The 27432-nt window shown below is 33.4% G+C and overlaps 3 protein-coding genes across 3 annotated transcripts in view; 2 read left to right on the top strand and 1 right to left on the bottom strand.

The window, feature by feature from the left end:
- Positions 1-2740: 2740 nt before the first annotated feature.
- LOC149425185 (uncharacterized) lies at positions 2741-7163 on the bottom strand. The gene is made up of 3 exons (XM_089651003.1): positions 6805-7163; positions 5371-5506; positions 2741-3868 (listed from the first exon to the last, which is right to left on the bottom strand). The coding sequence occupies exons 1-3, from the start codon at positions 6985-6987 to the stop codon at positions 2826-2828; spliced, it is 1362 nt and encodes a 453-aa protein (XP_089507129.1). The 5' UTR covers positions 6988-7163; the 3' UTR covers positions 2741-2825.
- Positions 7164-8602: 1439 nt separating this feature from the next.
- On the top strand, positions 8603-16918 carry RagC-D (Ras-related GTP binding C/D). The gene is made up of 8 exons (XM_089651002.1): positions 8603-8797; positions 8880-9028; positions 11634-11862; positions 12851-12946; positions 13922-14140; positions 15088-15230; positions 15607-15755; positions 16572-16918. Exons 1-8 carry the CDS (start codon positions 8795-8797, stop codon positions 16790-16792), a joined length of 1209 nt encoding a protein of 402 aa, XP_089507128.1. The 5' UTR covers positions 8603-8794; the 3' UTR covers positions 16793-16918.
- Positions 16919-21750: 4832 nt separating this feature from the next.
- The window catches only part of Lpin (phosphatidate phosphatase LPIN), a 101320-nt gene continuing 95638 nt past the window's right edge, over positions 21751-27432 (top strand). The window contains exon 1 of the mRNA XM_089649896.1: positions 21751-21882. The gene's annotated coding sequence lies outside the window, so the exon portion shown is untranslated. The remainder of the gene's footprint in view (positions 21883-27432) is intronic.

Genomic DNA, 27432 nt, shown 5'->3' with positions numbered 1-27432 from the left:
TGGCAGTGGCTGGTTGGTAAGAAAATTAAGCGAGTAGGGAAACACGGGTTTCTTTTTATAATATATTCGTGTGTAGCCGTTTCACGGAGAACATACAAGTGGAAATAACCAACTCTGTCAATACCACTATTTTTAATTAAAAAAAACTATCAACATGTTATTCATCCAGATACACAGTAAAAAGATCATTTAGTTTGTTTCGGTATTTTAGTCAAATTTTGTATAAAACGAACCCCGGGTGTATTTCTCTTGATCATATAATTGAAGATAAGCCTCTATGTTTGTACATATGTATTATATGACTCGGTACATTCGCTTTTGTAGATCTTTCTTATAGTTTTATTTATGTATTCATTTTATTTTACATAAACATAGGTAAGTAGTACAATGTTGACATGAGAAATAATTTTGGTTTAGAGACAACTAAAGGTTCAAGAATAGGGTTGGATTAGGTTTTTAATATGATCCACAAAATTCACAAAGTTAACATTAAACATGTCAATATCACCTAAGTATCGGAGAATGGGCAATATAGTTGCGCTTATGCATACTGCGGTAGAATAGAGTATCGTGTCGTGTTGTTCTTGTGGGTACGTGTCAGTTTATAAGTTGGAGGAGTTTGGAACAGTCTAATTAAGTGTTTAATGTTTTAAATAAGAAGTTATGTAACAACCGTCTTCTAATGATATAGTATTTAACAGGAAAGTAATATAATAAGTAAACAATGTACGTATTCAGCGGGATGTTTCATTTAGAATTCATGAAAATATATCAAACAAATCGAAGTACCCGGCCCTTTATTTATTCAAAATTGGTATATTACAACAAAATCATAAGCCGCCCATCTCACTAGGGAATTCCTGTGGCGAGATATGCAGACTCACAATTATATTAAATAATAACAACAAAAATACATAATGTGTACTCAATAAAATATTGAGAACACAAACATATTGTGAACTCAATATAATATCGAGAACACAAACCTATGAAATTATTATAAAAATAAACACTACAGTTATTAAACTACAATTAAAGCTGGGCAGTTCGTTGGCAACGGTGATCGGATATCTCATCAAAATGAGAATTCAACGCAAAAACACAAAAAGTGATATAAAGTCATGAAAAGATATGAAACAAAAAACAAGGTTAAATAGGTTACATAGGTAACTATTAAACCTTGTTTTTGTTTCATCACTTTTAATGACTCTATATCACTTAAGATGTGTTGAATTTTCATTTCGATGAAGTATCATGGAACCGTTAGCAACAATAACATTCTACTGACTAAATAAGCATTAGAAAGATATATATATAAAAATGGGTAAGTGATAATAATTAAATAATAGTAAGTAAATAAATACAAGCAAATTAAGTACATAATAATAAGAAAATAAATATAATACTTCAATGTATGTACATACATAAATTATGTGGATAATAATAAGTAAATTAATTAGATGAAAATAAGTACATTAAGTAGATGATATTATAAATAAGTGCATTAAATAATAATAATAAGAAAATTAAATACATACTTATTCCTAAGTTAATAATAAATAAGTAAAGCACTTAGGCAGATATGGATAGTATTAAATATAGTTTTTCCGGGCTGATTTATGACGTAAGCCACAACATGGGTAATCAAAAATCACCACTCTCAGCTAGTATAGAATTTTTTTACCATTTTCTTGAATACTTTTAGTGTACCTATAGTTATTATAAAGAAACGAAGCTTTATAAGAAAAACTCCCTTGTCCAAAGATGTTCTGGTATTCACTGGCTGGCAGAGGCGGATTTGCCCTTAGGCCTATGTAGGCCCGGGCCTAGGGCGGCCAGATATTAGGGGCGGCCAATCGTGACAAAAAAGTCACAGATGATAACAAGAAATTACTTCCTAAGTACCTAAATATTCTACGTACGAAATAGCGATATGCAAGAGCGTGTTCACACACAGCACACAGCGCGCCCCCACGCCCCGCAGCCGCCCTCGCCACACCTATGATGGGTACTGAGAAAGGGGCGGCTACATGCTCTGGGACCTAGGGCGGCCAAGACTACAAATCCGCCTCTGCTGGCTGGTACAAAAGGAGAACCCATTCAAATTTTTACTTAACTCATAGTTCATATAAGATAGTTGCCAATAAAAAATGTGCGGTAAAAATGAAAACAATGTTGGTAGTTCTTATTCGAAGTATGATAAAGTTCAAAAATAATATAAGTTAAATGTGACCGAAGGGGATAGGGTTCCATTAGCTCAGTGTTAGAGCGGTGCCCCGGCAAGGCAAGGGTCCTCAAGTCCTATATGTGACCGTATCCTTTACTGATTTTTTTGTTTCAGATTTTCGTTTAGAAATCGCTAATATTGTCTTCAATAATTAAATATTACAATTTGATGTTTTACTCAATAAAATTATTCCAAAAAATAAAAATATTAGAGTTTTCGTGGTAATTTTTTTAGTTGTTTAATTTTTAAATACCTGCCTTTTTATGTAAATGTGCTACTAAATCAGTTGCTAGCCAAACAAAAGGGTGAAGTCCTATAAATTTGGCATAACCATCTAAAAGTCGTTCGCAGGGAATAGCAACATAAAAACCACAGTAGGTAGCGGGTTTTTTTTACTTGATACTAACATAAAATCAAATTTTGGTATTTACACAAAAGTTCCTTGTAACAAAAATGAACAAGAGTCTGCAATTTACTTTTGAGAAGGAAGGTAGGTAAATGAAAATGTATTGGTATTATAAAATTTCTGTATTTTTGATAAATAATAAGGAAGTTTGTCATAAAAAATAACCTTAAAATTAAAAATCCAGCTGTGTACTTAAATGGAGTTTTCTTCTGTCACATCTCGATATGTGATAATGATTTCATCAGTCTTTTCATGAACTTTGAGATGGCAGATCAGGGTACACTTTTGGGTAAAAGACCTTCCACACACGGGGCAAATGTGCAGCTTTATATCGCTATGAATTTTCATATGTTGATTCAGAGTGTTCTTTCTGCCATAGTTTTTGAAGCAAATGACACATTGGAAATTTCTCTCCTTGCTGTGAACAAGAGAGTGCTCGTCAAAGGTTTTCCTACAAAAAAATTCCCGCCCACATTCGATGCATACAAAGTTTTTTTCTTCAAGGTGAAAACTTCGCACATGTCTCGATAAAGCACTAGAATATCCAAAAGATTTTGGGCAAAGGTTGCATAAGTATCTCGGTTTATCAATTGCATGAGCCTTTTCCATATGTTCGCGACGCTTATAATAATCCTCAAAGCTTTCCGAACAAACTGAGCATTTATGTTTGGCTTTAGGTCCGGTGTGGCGCTTGATGTGATCTCGTAGGGTTGATTTCTTCAACAGTTTGTTACAAACACTACACGGGATTCTACCATTGTCATGTCGCATTATATGCTTTTTCAGGCACTTTTTTGTAACAAATGATTTCCCACAAATGTCGCATACGAAGTTGGGATAGTGAACTCTCATATGATCGACAAGTCCTTTATGAAACCTAAATGTCTCTTCACAAATATGACAAGTAACCGCCTGTTTATCTAATTTAAATGGGATCAACTCTGAGTGGTATACTTTATTGTACAATTTTTTGTATTCACTCTTGGGCATAGATTTGATTTTGTCCTTAGTGAAACTCTTCAAAATCTTTTTGGAAATATCTCTCCGGACGATTTTCAGATTTGTTCTTCTTCTGTTCAGCTGTACAATTTTTGATAATTTATATGCTTTTCTTTTAATTTTCTTTGGTCGGATTGCAGGTAAATGGATGTTCGGTTTACGAAGATTTTCCCCAAAAGCAGATTGTTCTAATTTATCTTCTTCTTCATCAGAGTTTTCAATTTTTATCACACTATCTGGAAAGGCATAAAATGTTTGAATAATTACACTTCTACTAATAATCTTGAACATAATTATACACGGTGTCCGGAAACTCATAGTACAAGCGGGAAACTGGAGAATCTACACCACATGGGGAACCCAAATAAACATAAAGTTTTTTGAATTGAGCATTTTCACAAAAAAAAAAAACGAAAAACCAATATTTTTCGGTAATTTCAGGGTCAAAATTTTTTCGTTATTCAATGCGACGTCGACGCAACGGATAGGAATTATTATTAGCATAGGTAGGTACCTACAATATGTAGCAATGAGCTCCAATTCAAAACACAAACACGTCACAAAAATTATTTAAAATGTTCACCGTTAATTTCCAAGCACAGTTGGGTCCGTCTGATGATTGATTATTGCACTCTTTGAATCATGTCGGAGTTAATTTTTACCTCGTCGAAGGCATCGATGATAAGTCTCAAAATCAAAACATTAAAAACGTTCAACTGTTTTCAAACACGTCGAAGGCATCGATGATAAATCTTAAGGTATCAATATCAAAACAATAATAACGCGTTTTAAAACACACAAATTTTGCCCACAATTCGCTTTTATGTTTAAATTAGCGAGAAAACTTTTTAAAGCAAAATGCAATGTAAACAATGTATAAATACGGCCACCTGCGGCGACCCATAAATCAACACTGACCTACTTACGATTTAACAGAAATGGGACATCTGCTTAGAATACTGTTCACTTTTTGAAAACTATTGTGCGTCTCTTTCCTTCATATGTTAGTAGAACCCAACATACTAGAAAAAAGCTATATTTTGCGAATATGTCAGAGATAGGTGTGAATATTAGAAGAACAGATGTTTTAACCCTGCAGAGCAGAAATATTTTATGATTACACCGGATTAAATTAAGGGTGATTTCAAAATAATGCTTTAAATCCGGGTTTCTTTATTTGTTTTACTTTTAAATAGTTTTAATTAGTTGGGTACTTTGATCTTCAGTAATAATTTATAAGAATTTGATCAAAAAAAAATCAACTTCTGACTCGATTTACTCGAAAACGAAAGCTCAAATCAAAAAAAATTATACTACAAAATCGACTCCTAATGTGATGTAGATTCACCAGTTTCCCGCTTGTACTACGAGTTTCCGGACACCGTGTATAAGTAAAGCTGGGACCAAACCTGATATATTCCTATTCAATGATCTATTTCATAGAATGAATCAATTGAAAATGGAAAAGAATACTGTGTTCACACTATTTGATGATTGAATCTAAATAGAATAACGAAAGGTTGAAGTTAATTCAACATTGGGCTTCTATTTCTATTGAGCATTCTATGGCATAGAAAATTTGTTCTAACTGATTTGTTTCATAGTTTCTAAATCGTAGAATAGAGGAGGTGGGACTGCGCCACAAGATATAGATGCAAAACTTTTTTCATATTTTTTTCAACTGTTAATTTATGGAGGAACAACATTTTATGGATAAATAATTTATTAAGTGCCGTGCCTGTCAATGAACTCCGATGAAACCAGGATTGTGCCTTCTCCACCTGCAGCCGAAATGAAAGGCTACTCCTCAATTGTTCAATGCAGGATTCACATATCAGGTACAGAGACTCTATATTCACATTGTCACTTTGAACCTGAAAAAAGGTTATAATTAATTCCTAAAATCATTTTACAAATTTCCAATGTTATACTGCTTAGCCTTAATAAAGTTGCCGAATTCCATCTCATGCTTAGTACACATAAAAGATATATCACTTGTTTATTTATTGTTATTAAGTTTAATTTGTAGAACTCCATTTTAATTTTAATTTTTTATATATTCAATAATATTGTTATTGGGTTTATAAAAACAGTTTATTTTTAAACAAGTTCTGCTGTGTAATTATTATTACGGGAGACAGCTGTTTCGCCCTCTGAAGTTTAATAATTCCCTCAGAGGGCGAAACAGCTGTCACGCGTGATAATAATTACACATCAGAACTTGTTTAAAAATAAACTGTTTTTATTAACCCAATAACAATATTATTGAATATATAAAAAATAAATATATCACTTGGTTTCAAATTAAGGCGATGCACTACGTCGTGTAATATTTTAAATTGAGCCGCTATCAATAACAACCCTTACGTAGATGGCGATAAGGTTTAAATTCCCGCTTAACACCATCCGCCTGTTTTGATTTATGCAAGAAAAAAACATGGCCAAAAAGTGCCTTTTATTTTATTTTGTGGATGTTCAGGCATAAATATTTAATTTTTTTCCGATCATTTTATAAATAACTTAATTTTCCACACTATACAATAAAATCATAACCGAAAATGGGTTCGCAAGTAGGAGATTTTGAACTCTAAGGCAGTTTTCATAGGCCTATACATTATTTTTTTCTGGGCTTATAAAAAGACTTATATAAAAAATACTTGATTATTTCAAAGGCCAAGATGTATTCTACTCGCAGTATTTAATTAAAGCATCTGAAACATTTCTGGGCGACCAAATTTTCAAACCAAAAACACATGATTTTGCATTACTACGTATGGCATCGCCTTAATTACTACAAGAAACAACTGTTTAAGTCAGGGAAGTGGTAAAAACTGCATTCAAGTTTCATTATTTCTGAAAGTTAAGTTTGAGGGTTATTAAAATAACCCAAACTAACAACATATGTATTTAGTGCTTGTTTTACATCTCCCTTAAATGGTTGTTTCCAGTAGTAATTAAGTTAATATCAAGTGTTTTTGTTTGTTTTTAGCGGAATTCGGTAATGTTACCAAAGTCTTATAGGTACCAGAAAAGGGTAAATATTTCCCTAACCGCCGCACTTTTAGTCACAGATTGTAGAAATTGCACTTTGTTTCAACAGTTAATACAAGAAAAAACTATTTACATTCACGGTGGAGAAAAATGTGACAGTCGAATAAAATGTATTTCTTACCTCAATAGAAAAACATTTGAGTAGCATATCTGAGTATATTTCAAGGGTGCCATCATACAAGAAGGACTGCAACATATTTTGCAGTCCTTCTTCAGAGAGACAGCACTGACACATGCCATAATACAGCTCATTTTTAACGTTTGGCTCATTTTCAGCTGCGCTGAGTAACTCTGATAAATCCATTATGAATAGAAACGAAATCGAATGATGGTACGTCTATATATAATGGTATGTCTATTTCGTCATGCAAAATAATCGATAGTATCTGATTTAACTACAGACGTCATAAAAAATATTCACGAGTGTATTATATATTTTAGTACGTTACCATGTTGACTAATATTTTTGACATAACATTACATGTTATGACATATCATAATTAGTATTGCCTGATGTAATAAAAAAAACAGTTTTCGGGGCTAGTTAGCAGTTCTTAAATATAACTTTTCCATACTAAATAGAAATCCATTGAATTAGAAACCAGATTCAACATAAAAATATTATTTAAGAGTTATTTTTATATCTATTTCTATTAACAGTGAGAATTTGTACGGTCTTTATAGCATTTGACAGATAATGTTTGTCGCGTTGGCAACATTACTTCCAATATTATTTTCATGACAATGACATAAGTGTTGCCAACTCAGCCCTTATTGAGCAAGATTTATCTATTTTTTACTGCTTTGACTTTTTAGCTAATTTTTCATAATATATATTTTAACTTTTTTAAAACAGAATGTAAAATATTCATTTTAAAGATATTTATCCGAGTAACCGGTTATTTTCGTGTTGAACAATTCGTTGTTCTCAGAATTTCTCTACCCTTTTCTTTAGCTTGATGTTTAGAGCTGCAACCATGTGATGACAAACAACTTCCAATAGGAGAGTTATTAGAAAAAATAATATACATATTAGTAGGGAGAACAGAACAAATAATAAACAATACCTACAAATTACATGAAATTTACACCTTCCATTGAATCCTACGTTAGATCCAAACTCATATCTTTGATTGAAATTCGGGTTGAAGTGTTTAGCCCTTTTTGTGGTTGTTGTTGTAGTTTATGGTTGTGGTTTGATTAAACCTAAGAAATTTAAACATAAGAAATAAAAAATCCAATTATAGAACAGAATAATAATATTCTGGCACAGAAATATTGTAATATAAGAAGATATTATCTCGCGTATCTGAAATCTTGACACCTTAGTGCCAATTTTGAAGCGAGTAATTTGACTAATTTTATTGTTATATAGGAATAGGTTCGCGTAAGGTCGGACTGAAACTTTTATCGTTGGTAAGTTATCGGCTCTAGCTCAGATGCCAGTGCGCTGATAATACCTAACAGTCCTAGCACATCGTCCTTGAGACTATTTTTCGTGAAAACTACACTACGCTACACAAAAATAAAATAATCCAAATATTATCGATTACAGTGATCACCTACTTACTACCTTAGGCCGAGGCGTACATTGTGGTTTGATAAGAGCGTCAAAATTTTACCCGCGCCAGGCACCATTTGGCTCAAATATTTTAGTTTTTTTTTTAATACAGAACTCATACGAAAAACGATAATATTTTTGGTTCCAACTTGGCTCTACAAAATTTTTGCTCTTTTTTAGCTCCTTTTCGGGTGTTATCTACTATTACTAAAAATCGAGTTGGCAACACTGTACGACATGGAAGGCGTTTTTGAAAAAGTAAGTTTTAACTTTTTCGTGTTGTGTTTACTGCACGTAAATGCTAGTGTTTTTTTACTCGACAGTATAAATTTATTGGATATGTTTCGATTTTACATTACTTTTTTAACTTGCATAGATGTTCTGTTCGTAGTTCGTGTTTCCATTGTGCTGTCAATTGACATTTTGTATTGTGATTCATGAAATTTTGCGATTTGGAAAATTGTGCTGCGTAAATGTTTATTTCCTCACGAATTAATTCACATAATTCATAAGAGTATTTTATTCTTCACAGGCACTCTGGCGTTCTGCCATGGTGAGAAAGAAATGCCTTTAAATACCATTTTTTTTACTTTGAAAGATCTGACAATTTCATAGAACTTTTTGACAATTTTCAGAGTTATCAAGATGAACCAGTGGGTGGTTTCGACGTGGGATCATTTCCCAAAGACTTTGGCTATGGACCATTCGAACAGGACTCAGATCCTCAGTCAGGATCGATGCAATCAGAACAAAAACCAAGAATACTCCTCATGGGTCTCCGCAGGTTAATCATTAATAATTCCTGCAAACTAATCTATTCAATTTGGTGCAAACACAATTTGCTAATGTACCAGAACAATGATACTTTGGATCTCTGATGCATTGTGTTTTAGTAATGAATGCACAAATTCTTGACTATCGCAACAATCAAAGATTGAATAAAAATGAAGTTGCACAGCTATTGTTTATTTCTACAAATTCACCATTCTTTGCTAATTCAGGGTGTATTAATCTAGCAATATTTTTGCAGTGAACATGGTAAACTTTTATAACGGCTGGCCACACTTTACAAATATATTTTTTTGAAAAAACACTTTGATTCAACTTAATTACCATAAAGGAAAACTATTTGCATTCGGGGGAAAGGCAAACTCTTCATTTGAAATTACAATTATGTGAAATGAATACATATTTTCTTTTGCATGGGAAGACCGCCATATTACATTTTACAACAATTTCTACAGTGACATTTTGTAGGTAGGTATCCCTGAAATTTCGTATTAACGTGTTGAAGGCCGGAGCATAAAATAGAAATATATATTTTTTAGCCTTCAGAGAGCGCCATTCATAAAAATCAAAAGTAGAATCTAAAGTTTTATCAGCCCAAGCAATGCTGATTTTGTTTTCCATACATTTTTTAAAGCATTATTGTCGAAATCGCATCACAAATTATTCTAAAAAGGATAATATTAGAATGCTCGCATGTTCTTCAGAGACCCATTGGCATTTCTCTGGTTAAATATAAAATAGGTTTTTAGGAATTAATTTTAATATAAAGAATTTATTTAAGTAAAAAAAAAAATATTTGTTATTACAGTCGAACTTGGTTATAACGTTCACGGCAATAATGAGCAATTACAAAACAATATTTTATTTCAGGCTTATCTTCATATAATTGTTTGCTGTAATAACGAGGTAGATTCACTGATATACCGTGCAAATAATTTTGTCAACACATTTTCTGAATACTTGAATGGGTCGTTGGGCCTGAAAAGAAAAACCAATAATTGGAAATTATTCTCGAAGTAAGTAGTAACAAACAAAAGGGCGGTACAGCGCTGGCGGTTAGCTGCCTGGCGCACAACGGTGGTTGGTAGGAAATTCCTATCCCGTTAGGGACGGATTCATATTTTTATCTCACTACCTGTGTAAGATTGTCGGCTATATGAGGTATATTTGTGAACATTGCTATCTATCGGGCACTACGTAAAATTGTCATAAAATTTTTTCCCTTTGAACGTCTTCTTTTGTGTTACAACTCATCGTCAATTTTGTTTTAAAAATCAATAAATATGTCTCTATGTTACGAGTAAAATATGTCTCCTAGTTATGAGTACCTATAACCCTGCACGGGGTAAATTTATGATAGTGATGCACAATTTTTTCAGCGGAGGGGCCGCTTTGCCTATTTTTCAAAGAGCCCGTGACCTTCAAGTGATTTTTTTGTTTTCGTTGTAAGGGAGGGGGTTGACAGCAAAATGCGAGATTTAGGGTTTCTGTTGATTTTTTAGAATTTGAATTTATGCAAACCGATTCTTCAAATCAAGTTCCATTTAGGATATGCATCGTAAATTAACCAAATCTTTTATCCAAGGTTTTTTAAGAATCAACCCAAACATTTTGATTTTTTCAATAGCCTAGTGGGCCGTATGAAATTGAGATGCGGACTGGAACAATTGGGCCGCGAGTTGTGCATCACTGGTTTGTGATAAGTAAACTTTAACAGCCGAAAACCATAAAAATCCCGCAAGCTGGTTATTTATGACAAGTGAGATTTTACAAGGGGTACGATAAGCACAAGCTAGTGATGATAATATAGACAATTTGGTGTTATTTTTCTTGGAAGCCTCGAACCATGTGATGAAAGTTATAATACGTTGATTGTTTTGAGGAGGAAATTGAGAAGCATGAAAGCGAAATCTTTAAAGCAATCATTGAATATAAATTTGGTTAATAAAATTGTATTTTTCTAATTTATTTTTTAATGAGTAATACTTACTCGTATTTTGAAAATATACTATAGATTTGCGAATAAATTGATAGTAGCGGTAGGTAGGTACATATGACTTTAAAAACCTACTAGGATATAACGAGTAATGGCTCTAAGGAGCAAATTTAGTCGGTTATAACCAAGTTAAACTGTATATAAAGTAAATAACATACCTCTCCCATCACAATCCCATGTCTAATATTTTTTTAATATTTATAATTTCTTAAAAATTTTGCATCAGAACATTTTCTGCCATTCTAGTGGCCGGTGTAAAAGGTAGAACTATGTACCCTTCCCACCGGTAGTGTATTAAACTTGGCCAGTTGTTCTAAAAGTTTATCCTAAATACCATTGAAGCACTTGTAATGTATTTATTGGTATATCAAATCCGTATTTGCTGAGTAATGTACAGAACAATGGAAATTTACATACTATTTTTTTATTAATGTTTTTATCACACGGTTTGTTAAGGTATCTTAACAACATTAATTATTTTCTTATTGATTTCTTTTAGTACATACTAAGAACTTGAAACCTAATAAATTCACACATTTTAATTTGGTTCATACATTGCAATTGTACAAGTGTAGAAATAATTCTTATTATTAAATTTTTACAGATCAGGAAAATCATCAATACAAAAGGTGGTATTCCACAAAATGTCCCCGAATGAAACCCTATTCTTGGAATCCACAAATAAGATAGTCAAGGATGACATCAACAATAGCAGCTTTGTCCAATTTCAGATTTGGGATTTCCCCGGACAGATTGACTTCTTCGACCCGGCTTTTGACTCGGATATGATATTTGGAGGATGCGGAGCGTTGGTGTTCGTTATTGATGCTCAGGTGTGCTTATTATCTATTAACCCTTTTCTTCAAAAAACCCAAAAATTACTAGGTGATATTATTCCAGTGATAAGTATTGCAGCTATGTCTTTTTCCTTCTTGAACAAACAATATTAAGTCTCTTAGGTTCATGACTACCCTCACAGCACCGAACGATCGGTGCAAACTTTTATGTACCTTAAGAAAATGCAATTACATATGAAACATTGAAACAAAAAATTCAACGATAGCTTTTTACATAATGTATCGTACCCATTGTCATGAAATAAATTCAATTGTTAGAAATTATTCTAAAATGTTAGGTTTTTTGTTTTTGTTAAAAAGCGGCTGATGACAAAGGGGGTTAATATTTTAAATATCTGTTGAACTCTTAATGCAAATTACGTTGCAAGCTGAAAATATTTGCGTTTTCGGACAGAAAACTTTTAAGATGCCAATCACTGTTTGGGTGTTGTGCTGTTTCAGATATCAAACAAATTTTCTGCTTTATACGAAGATGTATCTGGTTAAGTATCTAATGTTTAATTGGTTCAAGATGATTTTTAAATTTGACTTTCTGAGTGCGAAATCTTAAATTGTTTATTTTTACTGTCATAAAAACATCAGGGATCACAGAAAATAGATAAAGCTATCATTTAAGTCAGTATTATTGTCAGTGTTATAAATTAACCAATGGGCCATATGGCAGATGATTATTATTCAGGAAGATAATAACTCATTTAGATAAGCCTGCAAAAAAATAATGTACCAACTATTTGTAATGATTCATATTAATTTACTCATATATTTATGTACATAGCACCTGCATCCTGCATTATCTGAAACAAAGAAACTTTGAAAAACAATGGTTTTAATCTTTTTGGAAGCTTATTAATGTTCTACCAATATTACTGAGAAAATGTATTATGATTCAAAGGGCGCCTAGTTTAAATAACCGTCTTTCCAGTTTCTTTGTGTGGTTATTGTTCAAATTTAATTTAATTTTTAGGATGACTACATGGAAGCTTTGAACAAATTAAACTTAACGGTGACAAAGGCTTACAAGGTTAATCCTGCTATCAAATTTGAGGTTTTTATTCATAAGGTAAGAAATTTCTTATACATAATAATTGAGAGAGTTGCTATCTCTACTAGAATAACCACACAACGGTTGAATACGTAAATTGATTGTATGTACTGCTTACTGACCTTAATTACCTGGTGAAGAGAGGTATCGAAAATGACTCAAATTATTAAATATAGTATACTTTCCTATCTTTGTTAAGTATCAAAGGGACGGTGTTCAACGGAGCGGAAAGCAAAGGAAATAATTCCACTATTTACCATTTTTTACAACTATGTTGAAACAATTACATTTTGTTCATTCACAAAAAACTTGGTTATAACTACTGCTGGCAGTGGGAAAAGCAAAAACATTAAATTATTGGAGTGAGTCTCCTTGAAGACGCCAACTCTATTTTGACCAAACCTTGATTTGGTTTTGATTTCTTCCAGAATCTATCAAAATACATAAACACTAATCATGTATTTATTTCAAATTCTAATTTTAACATTAAATTTGGTTCGTAATATTCAAATTAGAAAAATATGGCTATGTCTGGTGTGCCAAACATTGTGGTTAAACCCTCTCGTGTTAATGTCGCAGTTTGGAAATGTACTGCACCGATTTTCTGAAAATCTTCACACAAAATCGAATTTTTGAAAAAAAATAAAAAGTTTTTGGATACAACAACATCAATAATGCCATTTTATTTTAATATTAGCACTCTATTACTCCCAAAAGTCACGAGCCGCCACTGCTTGCAATGCTTAGGGGTCAGAGCATTCAAAGCACTGGGTTCACATTTTCAGAACGACCAGCATCTGGTTTCTTAAAAACTTGAGTCAGTTAAAAACACAGGCTTTTTTAGAAAAGGCTGCCTTATACAACAGTCCGTACAATTGGTCGTAGCTCAGCGACAGTCGGTATGCTTTCGTGCCATATAGTCGGTACACTTTGTTTCTATTATCTATGTGCGCTATAATATAAAGTTGACCAATTATTTTGTTTTCTTCACAGGTTGATGGTTTGAGTGATGACTACAAAATGGAATCTCAACGAGACATTCACCAACGAGCAACCGATGACCTGACCGACTCTGGAGCGGACCAAATCCATCTGAGCTTTCATTTGACCTCCATCTACGACCATTCAATTTTTGAAGCATTCTCAAAAGTAGTTCAAAAACTCATTCCTCAACTTCCCACTCTGGAGAATCTGTTAAATATTTTGATTTCTGTAAGTATTACTACATATTATTAATTGTGATGACTTCTTCACCACTTATAATATTTGGAACCAGCTCCAGATTGCGGAAAGTGTGCTCGGTGTACAAATATGTTCATGTATTTAACGGGGGTTTATATAATTAATTCTATTATAAAGAGTTCAAATTTTATCTGCAGTTCCAGTGACAACAATGTCATCGGTCAACATCTTAAAAAAGAGTTTTACTAGAAATGTGTACATTACCATGATGTTAAATGCAACAGATTGACATACTTATCTAAACAATCGGTAAATCGTCACTGTAAATTTAAAAATCTCTTATATGCAGTACCTACATACAAAAAGGTTTATGTGCTATCAACATATTATGTATATTGTGTATATATGCGAGTGAGCACACGGGCCAGCCATTTTTGTTTCTGCTAATATTTGTGTCTATCATACTCGATTTTCGCACCCCGCTTGATTGTTGAAAATTTTTTTGCCCAAAAGCATTGTTGTCTAGAGGTATGTTTGTCACCAACAACTATAATTGTGAGAGTTATCACTTTATGTTTTATACATTCAAGAGTCCAACATACCCATAAATAAGGCGATGTAACTACATCTGGCGGTCATGACTTTTCATAGAGCTAGAGTGGTAATATTTAAAAATAAATATAACATTAATGATGTTGTTGCTGAAAATATAATTATTTTTTTTATTAAGATTTTTCTGTTTGGAGATGCGCGAGAATCCTGATAATCTTCATACAAAAAATTGAGATTTTGAATAAAAATTATATAAATATTTATATGTATTATGTCGTATTTTTTAATCTTACCACTCTACTAGCTCATTGAAAAGTCACGCACCGCCACTGATACACAGTATTGTCAGCTTATATTACGAATCATTTCAGTTTTATTTTTAAATACCTTGTGTTAATGAAATAACATTGTAATTTTTTTTTCAGAATTCAGCGATTGAAAAAGCTTTTCTGTTTGACGTGGTTTCTAAAATATACATTGCTACGGACAGTTCCCCAGTGGACATGCAGAGCTATGAACTCTGTTGTGACATGATTGATGTTGTTATTGATGTCTCGTGCATATACGGGTATGTATACGACCGTTAATCTCTCTAACCTATTTAATTATACAACACATAATATGTACCGTGTTGGATTTACACAATCAAAGTGCTGTAGATTTCACCATGGAATCGTGTTGACCGATTTTATTAAATATTTATTTATATATAGAATTGTTATTGTTATTTTGAATTCAGGAATATTGGATCTCTGATGCTGGGAATCCTGGGTTCCTGAGATCCTGAGATCCTGGGTTCGATTCCCAGTAGCGACTGTAACTTTTCATTCTCTGTGTCTTGTTCTGTTTCATTTTTAGTTTGGATTTATTAGTTTTTATCTTCTTCTTCAATGATATATATGTAATTGTTACTTTGTGATTAATTTTGTTTTATGTGTATTTAGGTTAGTCGATGACACTGAAGCAGCGGCATTTAACAGTCAAAGCTTTAGCCTAATAAAGCTGAATAATGGAACCATTTTATACCTGCGAGAAGTCAACAAGTTTCTTGCATTGGTCTGCATTTTGAGGGAAGATAATTTTGACAAACAAGGTACCTATGACAAGATACGTATTTACTGTGATTAGTTGAACCCATTCTGCAGCAATCTTCATCCCCTTCTTACCTTTTTTATAAGTGAATACTGCAGAAGAGCCCCGAATGCTCCCAACTGTCTGGAACAATGGGACTATGGTATCCCAATTGGGGCATGTTGTGAGGCCGAGGGTGGCAGGGAGGGGTAGGAGATGGTGGGGAAGTACCTGTATATTCAAATCTGGTCAGTAAACACGGTGAAATACATTTCAAGCAAACATTTAGATTCTGAATATCTAAAATCAAATCAAAGTCAAATATCTAAACCATTCAACCATGGAGGCCGTTCACTTCTTCGCCGGTGTGCCTCAGAGGCTTCCAGTAGTGTAATTTCTTCCTGTAATCCGGCATTATTTTCATGCGGTCTGCCTTTAGGACCAATGGAAACTTACAAGTTCATGGTACGAGGTCATTTCTTCACAGGGATAGGCAGGGGAAAACCGTCATACAACTGTGCGTTACCACACACTCGCTTCATTCACACACTTCTGTTATTCTGACTTTTGAAATGGTCCAACTCGAGACTCTATTTACTTCACCGTGCCATCTTCTTCAGGAGTCCTCAACTTCTTTTACCGTTCACTCCCGCATCATAATATATTCTCCTCACACTCCTTTCTTCATTCATCCTCTTTTCATGCCCTAACCATCCAAACATCCCTTTCTTAATATTATGCATTACGCTTAAATAAGCCACGCATTCTTTCCGGATCTCCACATTTTTAATATGGCTTTACTACATAAAAACAACATTGATTGTTTTAATATTTTCAGGTGTTATCGATTACAACTTCTTGTGCTTTCGCGAAGCAATAACTCAAGTGTTCGAGCTGAGATGCAAAGGACAGTCAATGCTTGCTTCCACACCTACCGAACATGAACTGGAACTACCCGTGTCATCGTCTGGGATGCCCATCAACTCCACACCAATCATGATGAACGGCAACGCACCCGGTGACAACCCATCTAGAAATAATACCACTCTAACAACCTGAAACTATATCACTATTTTATTATAATGACATAGTTGTCTATATTTATAACAAATATTATGCTGTACAAATAAGCTACAAGTTGATAACTGTACAGATATTAATAAAGATATATTGAATTATTTTTAATTGGTGCTTTTACTTGGAGTCATTAATTTATTATTATCTAAAATAATAAACAAAAATTATCTAATTATTGTAGGTCTGAAATGGATGCCTGATAATATAGGGTGTGAATATTTTCAATTCCGCTAGAATGACTTGATTTCAATAGCTTAATAATATTGTTTCTACAAAAAAGAAACACAATAATGTATTTTAGTTAGGAAATATAAAACTGACAAATAATAAGAATCGTTTTACACAACCGACCCATTTTTCGACAATTCAACACTACAAAAAATAATACTTGTACAATTTTATATTTCCCTTTTCGATATATAAGTATGAAGTATGGGGCAGATTTAAAATTGACACACCCATCCAGCTATGGGCACACCGGTGAAACATTGATCTAACTATTAAATAGACTGATGCGAATGGTAGCAGAAGTGGGGGACGCCCGAGGAAGACATGGCATGATCAAGTGAATCAGATATTTGAGTCGGGCCATGTCGAGAATCAGGCAATAAGTGAGTGCCAAGACCGAGTTGTTTGGCGGTCCGTCCTCTCTGCCTACCCCTGTGAAAAGGCATGATGATTACTTAGTTAAATAGACTTTTTTTGAAAATTTTCTGCGAATGAAAATGAAATGATAGTATGTTCTCACGATTTTTATAAATATTATTTTTCAATACGGTTGGATAGTCAATAAATGCTCAGAATCCCCACAAAAAGGTTCTCCCCGCCAAAAACCCAATTCTTGAAAGATCTTAGAAATTCCCTGTAATTTGATATTGTAGACTGTAGATATAGTACTCACGTAGACTGGTTGTGATGAATGAGCAGATTCAGTCATACCAACCAACCAATGTGTTTTGTTTGTTTTTAAATGACGATTTATAAATTCTATGGGTAATAAAACATTCAGAATCAGCGTTTGTTGATCTATACAAATATATTTTTATAGAATTAAAGAATTTTCATGTGTTTAGCAGTTTATTTTCGCAGTTTGTACCCCAATATATCCCACCATATACTTTATGAGAACTATGGCACATAGTCGATTGAAGTACAGTACTTAGTGGGGGATGGTGAGGTTGTTATTAAATGTAAAATAAGTGTTAAAAAATAAAAGCATTTATTTAACTTTGTGTGCTCCGCCGTTGCCGATAGTCACAATCAAAAAATTATTTCTCCGAATATAAGTTCCTAGTTATTTTGGGGAAACTACTTATGGTAGATTGTATACTAATTTTATAAATGAATAAACACATTATCTGAAATGACAGTACAATTTACAAAAACACAAGTAAGTTATTACGAAAATACAACCGGCTTCCGCACGGCGACAATTTTGCGTAAGCGCACAAAAATTAAAGGAAAATATTTTTATTTTATTTTACTGTCACATGAAATAGGCAAACAGATTTTTCCAAATTAGTAAAAAAATTTCTTAAACTATGAAATAGATAAACTTAAAAACAAGTACATAAAATGAGTGTAGACCAGGGTGGGGAACCTTTTTGCCATCGGGGGCCATTTGGATGTTTGTAGTATAACCTGCGGGCCGCATCAAGATTGGCGGGGGGGGGTTCGTTTCGGAATTCTCGATATATATTTTCCGCAACGGAATATAGAACTGATCTGCAACTGGAATTTTAACATATCATTCTGAAGACAAAACTGCTTTTAATTGAATCTTAGTGCGAGTCCGAGCTTTGATTAAAACTACACCCAGCACATGAAAATGGTTTCCTCCGATTTTTGCAGCACGCAGTCTGCATCTTGGATTGTATAACTGAACTTCGAACACGATAATGTTTTTCTACAAAATGCGTCAGCAGATGAATCCGCAAATGGAATGCGTAAGTTTCTTTTTTACATAATTAGAAAGTGAATCTAAAATATTATTTTTGTATAACGTTTAATAACTAATTTTTTGCCAAATAATAAAAAAAAATCATCAACGGCAAGTCATTATTTTATGATATTTTAAATCAGAATAGGCTACCATATAACATTCCAATGTTGCCCAGAAAAAATATTATACAAATTGAGAATGTCCAAAGTCACCCAAATGTCAATTTAACATTGTACCACCATGCAATGGAGTTTTCTTGTATTTTCAATTATATTGCGACCTAAATTAAAGAATTTGGTCAGAACATCTCAAAACCCAAATGGTTATAACTTACCCTTTCTGAAAATAAAAATATATCATAAACTATCAAAAAGTGGTCCAATGTTACCTTTAATTACTGTATTTATAAAATTTTATTTTTGCAGTAAACATTAATTTAATTTTTTTATATACATTCCATTCTTCTGACTTTCAGGCATTTCATCATACATATTTAATCCTTTTTAGATTAAGACATTCTGTTTTTCTCATACGCGGCAATCTAACTCTATTAAAATTCCTGGTTTCATAATTATAAATATTTTTATCAAATACTATTTCACCCTTAAAGTATTTCAGCAGTTGATTTTATTCATGTATAAAAATTAACATATTATGTGGCAGTCTCTTTTTTATTGGAATCCAATTCAGCTCCTCTCTCATTTGATTGACCTTTGCGTATTTGCCTTTCCTTAGTATACATTTCATTACTCTATTTTGAATAACTTCCAGCTTGTTCAGGTTTCCTTTATTGACCAAATATAATATTGTGGAGCAGTAGTAAAAAAAAGTTTGCTTTGTAGTGTTTCTACTTAATTCATTTCTTAGTCTTAAAAAAATACTCTTTTTGATACCTTCTTCAGCACTGATAACATTTATATTAAATCATATATTATTATCATCAAATCATTCCGGTCCTTTGTCTAGTAGTCCTGTATAGAGATTTAAAAAAAAATATATTATTAACCTATTGACAAGTGTAGGTACTTTTTTTTAAAATTTTATGTAACATGTCACAAGAGCGTCCCTGTCTGCACAGTGTAAAGACAGTGGAATTATATCACCACCCAGTTGGGCAGCGTCGTGAGACTACTTTTCTAATATTCTGTATAATAGTAATGTAGGTAGCTTAAAAAACTCCAAATAATCCAGAATGGAGCAATGAGACAAATTTTGAAGTGTAATAAATATAAATCAATACAGAAAATGCGTTATTAAATAAATTTTCTGTATAGTTTTGTATTTTATCTACAATGATTTTTAACGATTTACTACCAATTTACTTTAGAGACACTACATCACAATAAAGACTTTCATACACATCATACATGACAGAAAGAAAACATTAGACTAAAAAAAATTAAGAAATCAAAACACGGAATAGTTTTCTTTATAAAGGCATCCAATTGTGTAGTTTAGTTCCCAATAAAATTACGAATACACTTAGATTAAAGACGGGTTGTTTCCAGAAATTTGAACAATTCATAAAATTTCAAAGTTAAAATCCAAGTTCTGTGAAATTTCTATTCATTTTCTGTTGGCCAGCCCTGAGCCAAACGACCACAGTAAAAACCTCAAGGGCACAATATAATGATCAGTGCCTTGGCTCCTTGGCTCATTAGCGCCTCGGCAAGTCGGCACCCAGAGAGGACTGCTCCAATTGCACCTGCACAAAACCGGCCCTGACCACATGAAGTGGAACTATTTTAAGTTATAATGTATTATTTAATGAGCAGGCCGCATATTATATATTTATTTATAATATTATACGCCCAAGGGTTTATACATACATATTATGATGGTTATATTAATATACATTATGAACAGGGTCTTGAATTTTGATTTTTTAAAACCTACAGCTGTGTGCCCACCCTTTTTGTCGCCAAGGGCCATTTCAATATTTTTGTATCTCACTTTTAGTAGTTTATTACGTCCGTCCCTGAGTGCGTTAGCATTTCAGCCGTATGTCTACTTCTGACAGTATGAATAATTGTAATTAGAAAATTTTGTGGATTTTTTCTTACATTCCACACAGGAAGCCCTGAGGAAAATAATTTATCTCAGGGCCTATGTCATATTTGGAGATGCTGTGTTAATGCGTTTCACGCACGTGCACCAATGCATTGGTAATCAATGCTGCTAGCTCTTTAGAGCAGGCTCCATTAACATTCCCGTGTAGGTCGCTATGCTAAAAAATCGTATTTCACTCAAATGTACATATTTTTGGTGACTGGTAAAAACTATTTCTTGTTCTACAGTTTTTTGAAAAAAAAAACTGAGTGTATCTATGAACCAAAAAAGTAGATGGTTTCATATTCTAAAATAAAATAAAACATTTCCTTCTCTCCAAGGTCCGAGTCAAGATAGTTGATATTTTTCCCCATTTATCGTCCATTTTGAAAAAAAATTGTTTAAATTAAAAATTTCAATATTTCTTTTTTCCTTTTATCTTCTCCTACTCCCAAAACGTGGAGTGGAAAGAATTTTTTCTTCTCCTCTCCTTTTTTATCCGGAGAGACATACCCTGAGTGTATCTTGCATGGCAAAAACCATGCATCTGGCAGCACTGTTTAAAAATAACCTAAGATATAAAACGTTGTTAAAAGCATAAAACAGTTGTTAGTTATAAAAATTCAATTAATATTGACTTTTGAAATATTAGTGGAAAACCAATGCCTAAATTTTATCTCCCTCGGGCCGCTCTATTTTAAAAACCTTACTAGATAATCTCGGTGATGCCATAACTAAAAATTGCTTGTGTAGGTCCGGTTTACTCAGAAATCTGAGTTTAATCTAATTTTTAAATTAGGTTTTGTAGTAGTTCAAACCTCATAAATAAATAACCTAAATTTCTACGAATTGTCTTTTATAAATTATGAAAGCACAATTTACCCCGCTTTTGGGCTGGAGTAGGCATGATAATTATATTGTGGACAACATTATCCTTACCTTAGCTGTCATTTTTCTGCACTTGCGATTTCTGTCAGATTTCATGGTGCTTTCCGGTTTGTCGTATTTTCGAAGATTTTAAAGAATTATTCAGATATTTACAATAGTGTAGCTAATAAAAGAGTGTCATTTATCATAAAAGGTGAGTGAAATTTATAATTTATTTGTAGATTAGACGAAAACGACACAATATATCCACAATAATTCACGGTCTTGTGAAACGATTCGCAAATAAATCAATATTAACGTCTGCGGAAGGAAAAATACAATTTTATGAACTCAATTTTTGAATGGCAAATCTAATGATTCTACTTAAATACCTCGTATTCGTTTAAACCAAATGTTCGTATTTAATACAGCTAATTTTATAATAATTAGCTTCGTCCTTTGTATTATTTTATTCACGAAATGGAAGGTGGTGGTTTCTAATGTCTTGTGTATGACTTAAACGTATTATAATTTTAATTTTTACGCTTACATCTTAAATTCTTTGTTTTACAAAATGGATGGATAAAAGCCACCTTTGATGGCGCATGTTTAGGTCTCTTTCATGTTTGGAAATATAATAATATTAGATCACAGAGTTTCTATTGGTATTTTCATTAGCGCAATTGGAATAGCGGGGATTTATTTTCCATAAAATCACGCCTCGTTTTTATTCACTGTATGTTTGCATGTCTTTATTATAAGGCTGTCATCATCACCAGATATGACAGACCTTACTAAACACCAGAGCTGAGAAGCTGTTGTAGAAGCATTGTAAATGCCATTAATTTTGTCGAATTCCGCTGTACGCTTAGTACTCAAAAAATAATGAACAGCACTTCGTTTAAATCTATTTAAGTGGTGGGAGATGGTAAAAGATACATTAAAGTTCCATATTTTCTCAATCAAAGTTAGGTTTGAAGATTAGGAAATATGCACCAATTATTAAAATAACCCAAACTAAACCCTAAAAACCTATTTTGTGATGAAGAGCCTTTGCATGCAGAGGAAGTCGAGAAGTTTACCTAAATGCCCTCTTGTTTGCCTCTGCATGCAGCGGAATTCGACAAGTTTACCTAAATGCCGTTTAATGAGCCTCTGCATGCAGCGGAATTCGACAAGTTTACCTAAATGCCCTCTTGTTTAAAGAGCCTTTGCAAGCAGCGGAATTCGACAAGTTTACCTAAATGCTCTCTTCTTTAAAGAGCCTTGCATCCAATGGAATTCGACAAGTTTACCTAAATGCCCTCTTGTTTAAAGAGCCTCTGCATGCAGCGGATTTCCAAAAGTTTATCCAAATGCCCTCTTGTTTAAAGAGCCTTTACATGCAGTGGAATTCGAATACTTTACCTAAATGTCATTTTATTTAGAGCTTATCGAATGTTGTAGTTTAAAGCTTATAAAATTTATTAATTATTTAGATATTACTTAATTTATTAAAATCTAAATAAATATACCATTATTTTTAAATTTGGTTTATCTCCAAACCTGAAGATCTTAAAACTTGCCTTTCGATGAGCTCTAAACAAGAGGGCCTTTAATAATAATAATAATAATAATAATTGGATAATTTGTAGAGCGCCGTTTTTGTGAAAAATCACCTCAAGGGCGCTGTACAATTTATTTCCTAGGATCTACATTTGTTATTTAGAAATGATACCAAAACATACTTACCTGGCAAGTCACTTCCAACAAACACACTTATATTAAAAAGTTTATGCTTATAAAAGATAGAACTGCACGCAGAGGACACTATATCAAAAAACACTGGTCGTCGCATGATCTTAAGTCTGCTATAGTTTTTATTTTAATTTAAATGTATTTTAACTGTCTTAAAAGCCTACAAATTGTTAGTTGTTATCATTTTTATTTATTTATTTTTAATTATTATTTTTATTTATTTTATTTTATTTTTTACATTTTGTTAATTTAAATTTAAATTGCCGTCAACTGTGAAAGTGGAGGTTTCTGAAATTATGGATACGACTGTCTGAAAAGGTGCGTTTTAAGTTTAGACCTAAATTCTGTCGAGTCTGCGATCATTCTCAAATCATGTGGCAGTCCATTCCAGGCTTTAGGTCCTGACACGGCAAAAGCACGCTCACCGAACTTAGTATCTGGTGTGCGCTTTGGTTCCTTCAACCTTCCGATAGCTGATGACGTTGCTGACCTAAGGGTTGACTGTCGGGAGTTGGAATCTTCTGGAATACACAATTCTGATAAATAAGCCGGAGCCATTCCGTTAAGTGACTTAAATACCATCCAGCATACCTTGAACTGGATTCTTTCAGGACATTTGAGCCAGTGCAGATTTTTGAGATGCTCTGAAATGTGGGAGTATTTAGATACTCCGGTGATAAGCCTTGCCGCGGCGTTGAAAACGGATTGTAATTTGTTGATTTGACATTTAGGGAGACTTGCATATATTCCGTTGCAATAATCTAGACGTGAAACAACATAGGAATTGACTAGCAATTTAGTCGCCTCTGTTGGCAGGTTTCTCCGCACTGCTTTAATTTGCCTTAATTGAAAGAACCCCGTGCTTACAGTTCTGTTCACCTGAGTTTTAAGGGAAAAATTAGCATCCAGATTGACACCCAGTAATTTGATGCACGTTTTTGGAGTGATGTCACTTCCGGAAATGGTTATTGGGGAGTTTTCAATGTTATGCTGACGTCTGCTTGTAGCAGTCCACAGAAACTCAGTCTTTGTGGGATTCAGTTTCAATCTATTTGAGGTCATCCAGCGAGTAATTGCTTCTATACACTCAGTTATACGAATTTTTAGACTGTTTATTTCTTCTGGTAAGCAGTAAAAATAAACTTGCTGGTCATCAGCGTAGCAGTGAGATAGAAGGCCGAATGATTCTATTATTTTAGCGACATCATTTGTGAAGAGGATGAAGAGTAGTGGACCCAGAACGGACCCTTGGGGTACTCCAGATGAAAGGGTTGCATAATTTGATTGGTTTTTTCCTACTTTTACGGCTTGTACACAGCAGTTTTATCAGCTGTGGTGTTTGTAAGGTCTGTCATATCTGGTGATGATGACAGTCTCATTTTAAAGAAATGCAAACATAAATAGAAGCTATTATTAAAACATGCTAACAGTGGGAAGTATTTGAAAACTTAAAAAAAGATTGTTTTTAATAAATATATCTACGGAATTCTACAATCTTCACAACTTATTTTTAGTAAAATTGGGTTTATTTTTCTTACAATTCACATGTCTAGTAGTTTTCGGGTAGTCGCTTCGGTAGTATATACTATGCTAGATGTGCTTGTTTATGTTATGTAGTCTTGATCATTTTTGGTTTTATGTAATGAGTTACCCTTGTTATGACGACTGTAAGAGTACCAACAGTACCCAGCTGTCTGGAGCTACTGGGACTATGGCGTCTCCAATCGGTGTAGGTTGTGAGGCAGAAAGATATAAATATGGAGGAAGAGGAGATAGGGAGGAGGAAGGTTGGGAAGTAGCTGGCTATTCAGATCTGGTCACCAAACATACCACGGTCAAAGCCATTTTAAGCAACGTTTCGTTTCTTAATGGTGGTGGTCTTTCACTGAGGCGATCCTTAAAGTATCTGCCATTCTAGTGACTATAGTAGGTGCCTGTCTAATTTGTATCATTGCGTCATACTTATATATTTGTTTAGCAGCCTTTAAACAAACTTGAAATAAGCATAGAGCTACAATTAGAGGCGCTACTCCCTACTAATATCTCATCAAAACTTATTCCACTATTAGAACGCGAAAAGCAGTGCGCGTAGACTGGAATCGCTAGTTAGAGCGTTGGGAGAGTTGGAGGTCAGCTGGAGGTAAAAAGCGGAACCTTTTTTTTTCGCCATGTCTAATCTAAATATAATACATCTATGGGTATAAGGAAATAAACACATCGAATGAATGGCAAAAGAGTTTATTTAAGTATTGTTGAATTGGTCACTGAGGGGAAAGTCCTAAATTTTATTTCCATTGACTCATTTTTGTGTCAGCAAGGGTGGGTAAGCCAACCCTACATTGGCACCACATAAAAAATATGTTTATACTACGTATTGCATAAAATTATATATTTTATTGATTTTTTTATTGCATCAAGTTTAATTTGTGGAACACCATTTCAATTTTAAGTTTTATTGTATTGTTAATATAGAAAAAAAATCTAAACTAGTTCTCCTGTGTGATTACAACTGTTACAACTGTTTCGTCTTCCGAATGATCAGATTATTGTGAAACCACCTACAGGCTATTTTATATTTCTTTTATACATATAGATACTTATGATGAAAATCGAATTACTTTTATTTTTATTACAAAATAAATTATTAATAGTATCGGTGATTTCACCCACTTTTAGATATTTTATTAATTTTTATCTGCTTTTACAACTATCAACAACAAAGTACAAGTTTCGAAAATATATTATTATTTCAGAATTAATTACAACCTTTTTGGTGGCCATCACGTATACACACGCGGATATATAAGCACTTCTCTGAAATTGGATGACATTAAAGCAGTTAACATACGAAATAAATGTCGGTCCTACCCAATGGTGATACGGCTCATTTGTTAGCGTGGTAATAAACAAAAATATAAATGTATATATTTTTTTTTAAATACAAATTTTATACAAGTTTTAAAATACAAATTTCTAAAGTTCACTGCAGTTAAAAATGAGCCAGTCCTGGGAGGAGGTTCAATCCCTCAGTCAAAACAAAAAAATTAAATACATCTATTAATAAAAAAATATTTTGACACGAGATTGGAATTTTTACAAAACATGTTTTGCGTTATGCTTGGCGGTCGAGAGAAAAATGTTCAAACGCCGAAACGGGCCAAGATATGACGGTTACCGGGTACCTGAATGCCTTCCAGAACTGAAAAAAATTCACTATCATTGTTCATGTCTCATGTCGTTTTTTATTATTTCTTCTGTTTCATTATTACCCTTATGATTTACTCTCAATTTATATTATGCCGCGGTGTAAACAACCTTACCTTGTCTTGTGGCGCGACTTCGACTTCCGCACCTGCGTATCGTACGATACTTGTGGTGGGGGGAGGAGCGCGGCCTCCTGATTGGCCGACAGCAGCCACGCGACTCTGGCGCGACTTCCCCCTCCCGCGCTTTTCCCCGCCATCTTGAATCTCCATAACGCGTTTTCCCGCCAAAATCCCCTCCCGCCGCGGAGGCTCGACCTATACGTCACGAGACAACAACATACGATCTCAATTCGTGTGATTATCCGCTATCTTTTATGAGGCCACATAATTTAATTTGCATTTCATTGTGTGTATTTGCATCGTGTATTTTAATACCGCACTTTAAAGGAAAAGCTTCGTTACGCTTCAAGGAATAGTTTAGGAAAGCGTCGTAGTTAATTGTATGAACTATGTATTAGTTTATCTCTTGTGTCAATATAGAAATAAATAATACTAGTAGTTCTGTGAACTGTATGCCTCGCGGCCAAAAAGTATTTTTTCTACTTTTAGCTCATTTAATAAGTCAAATTTCATCTCAAATCATAAGATTTGTATGTAGGCACTTACATAATTAATTATAAACCATGCAATTTATGTAACACGTTGTTTTTTTTTCAAATAAGGATTTATTCAATTTGAACGATAATTATTTTTTCGAACTGAAGAAATCGGGAAGGTAGGTACCGTCATATTGGAGAAATGCGGATAAGAAAGTAATAATT

Source organism: Hesperophylax consimilis, chromosome 3 (assembly GCF_061612785.1).
Source record: "Hesperophylax consimilis isolate HC1 chromosome 3, BYU_Hcon_1.0, whole genome shotgun sequence".
Taxonomy (NCBI): Eukaryota; Metazoa; Arthropoda; class Insecta; order Trichoptera; family Limnephilidae; genus Hesperophylax; species Hesperophylax consimilis.
This window is presented reverse-complemented; position numbering and strand designations above follow the sequence as displayed.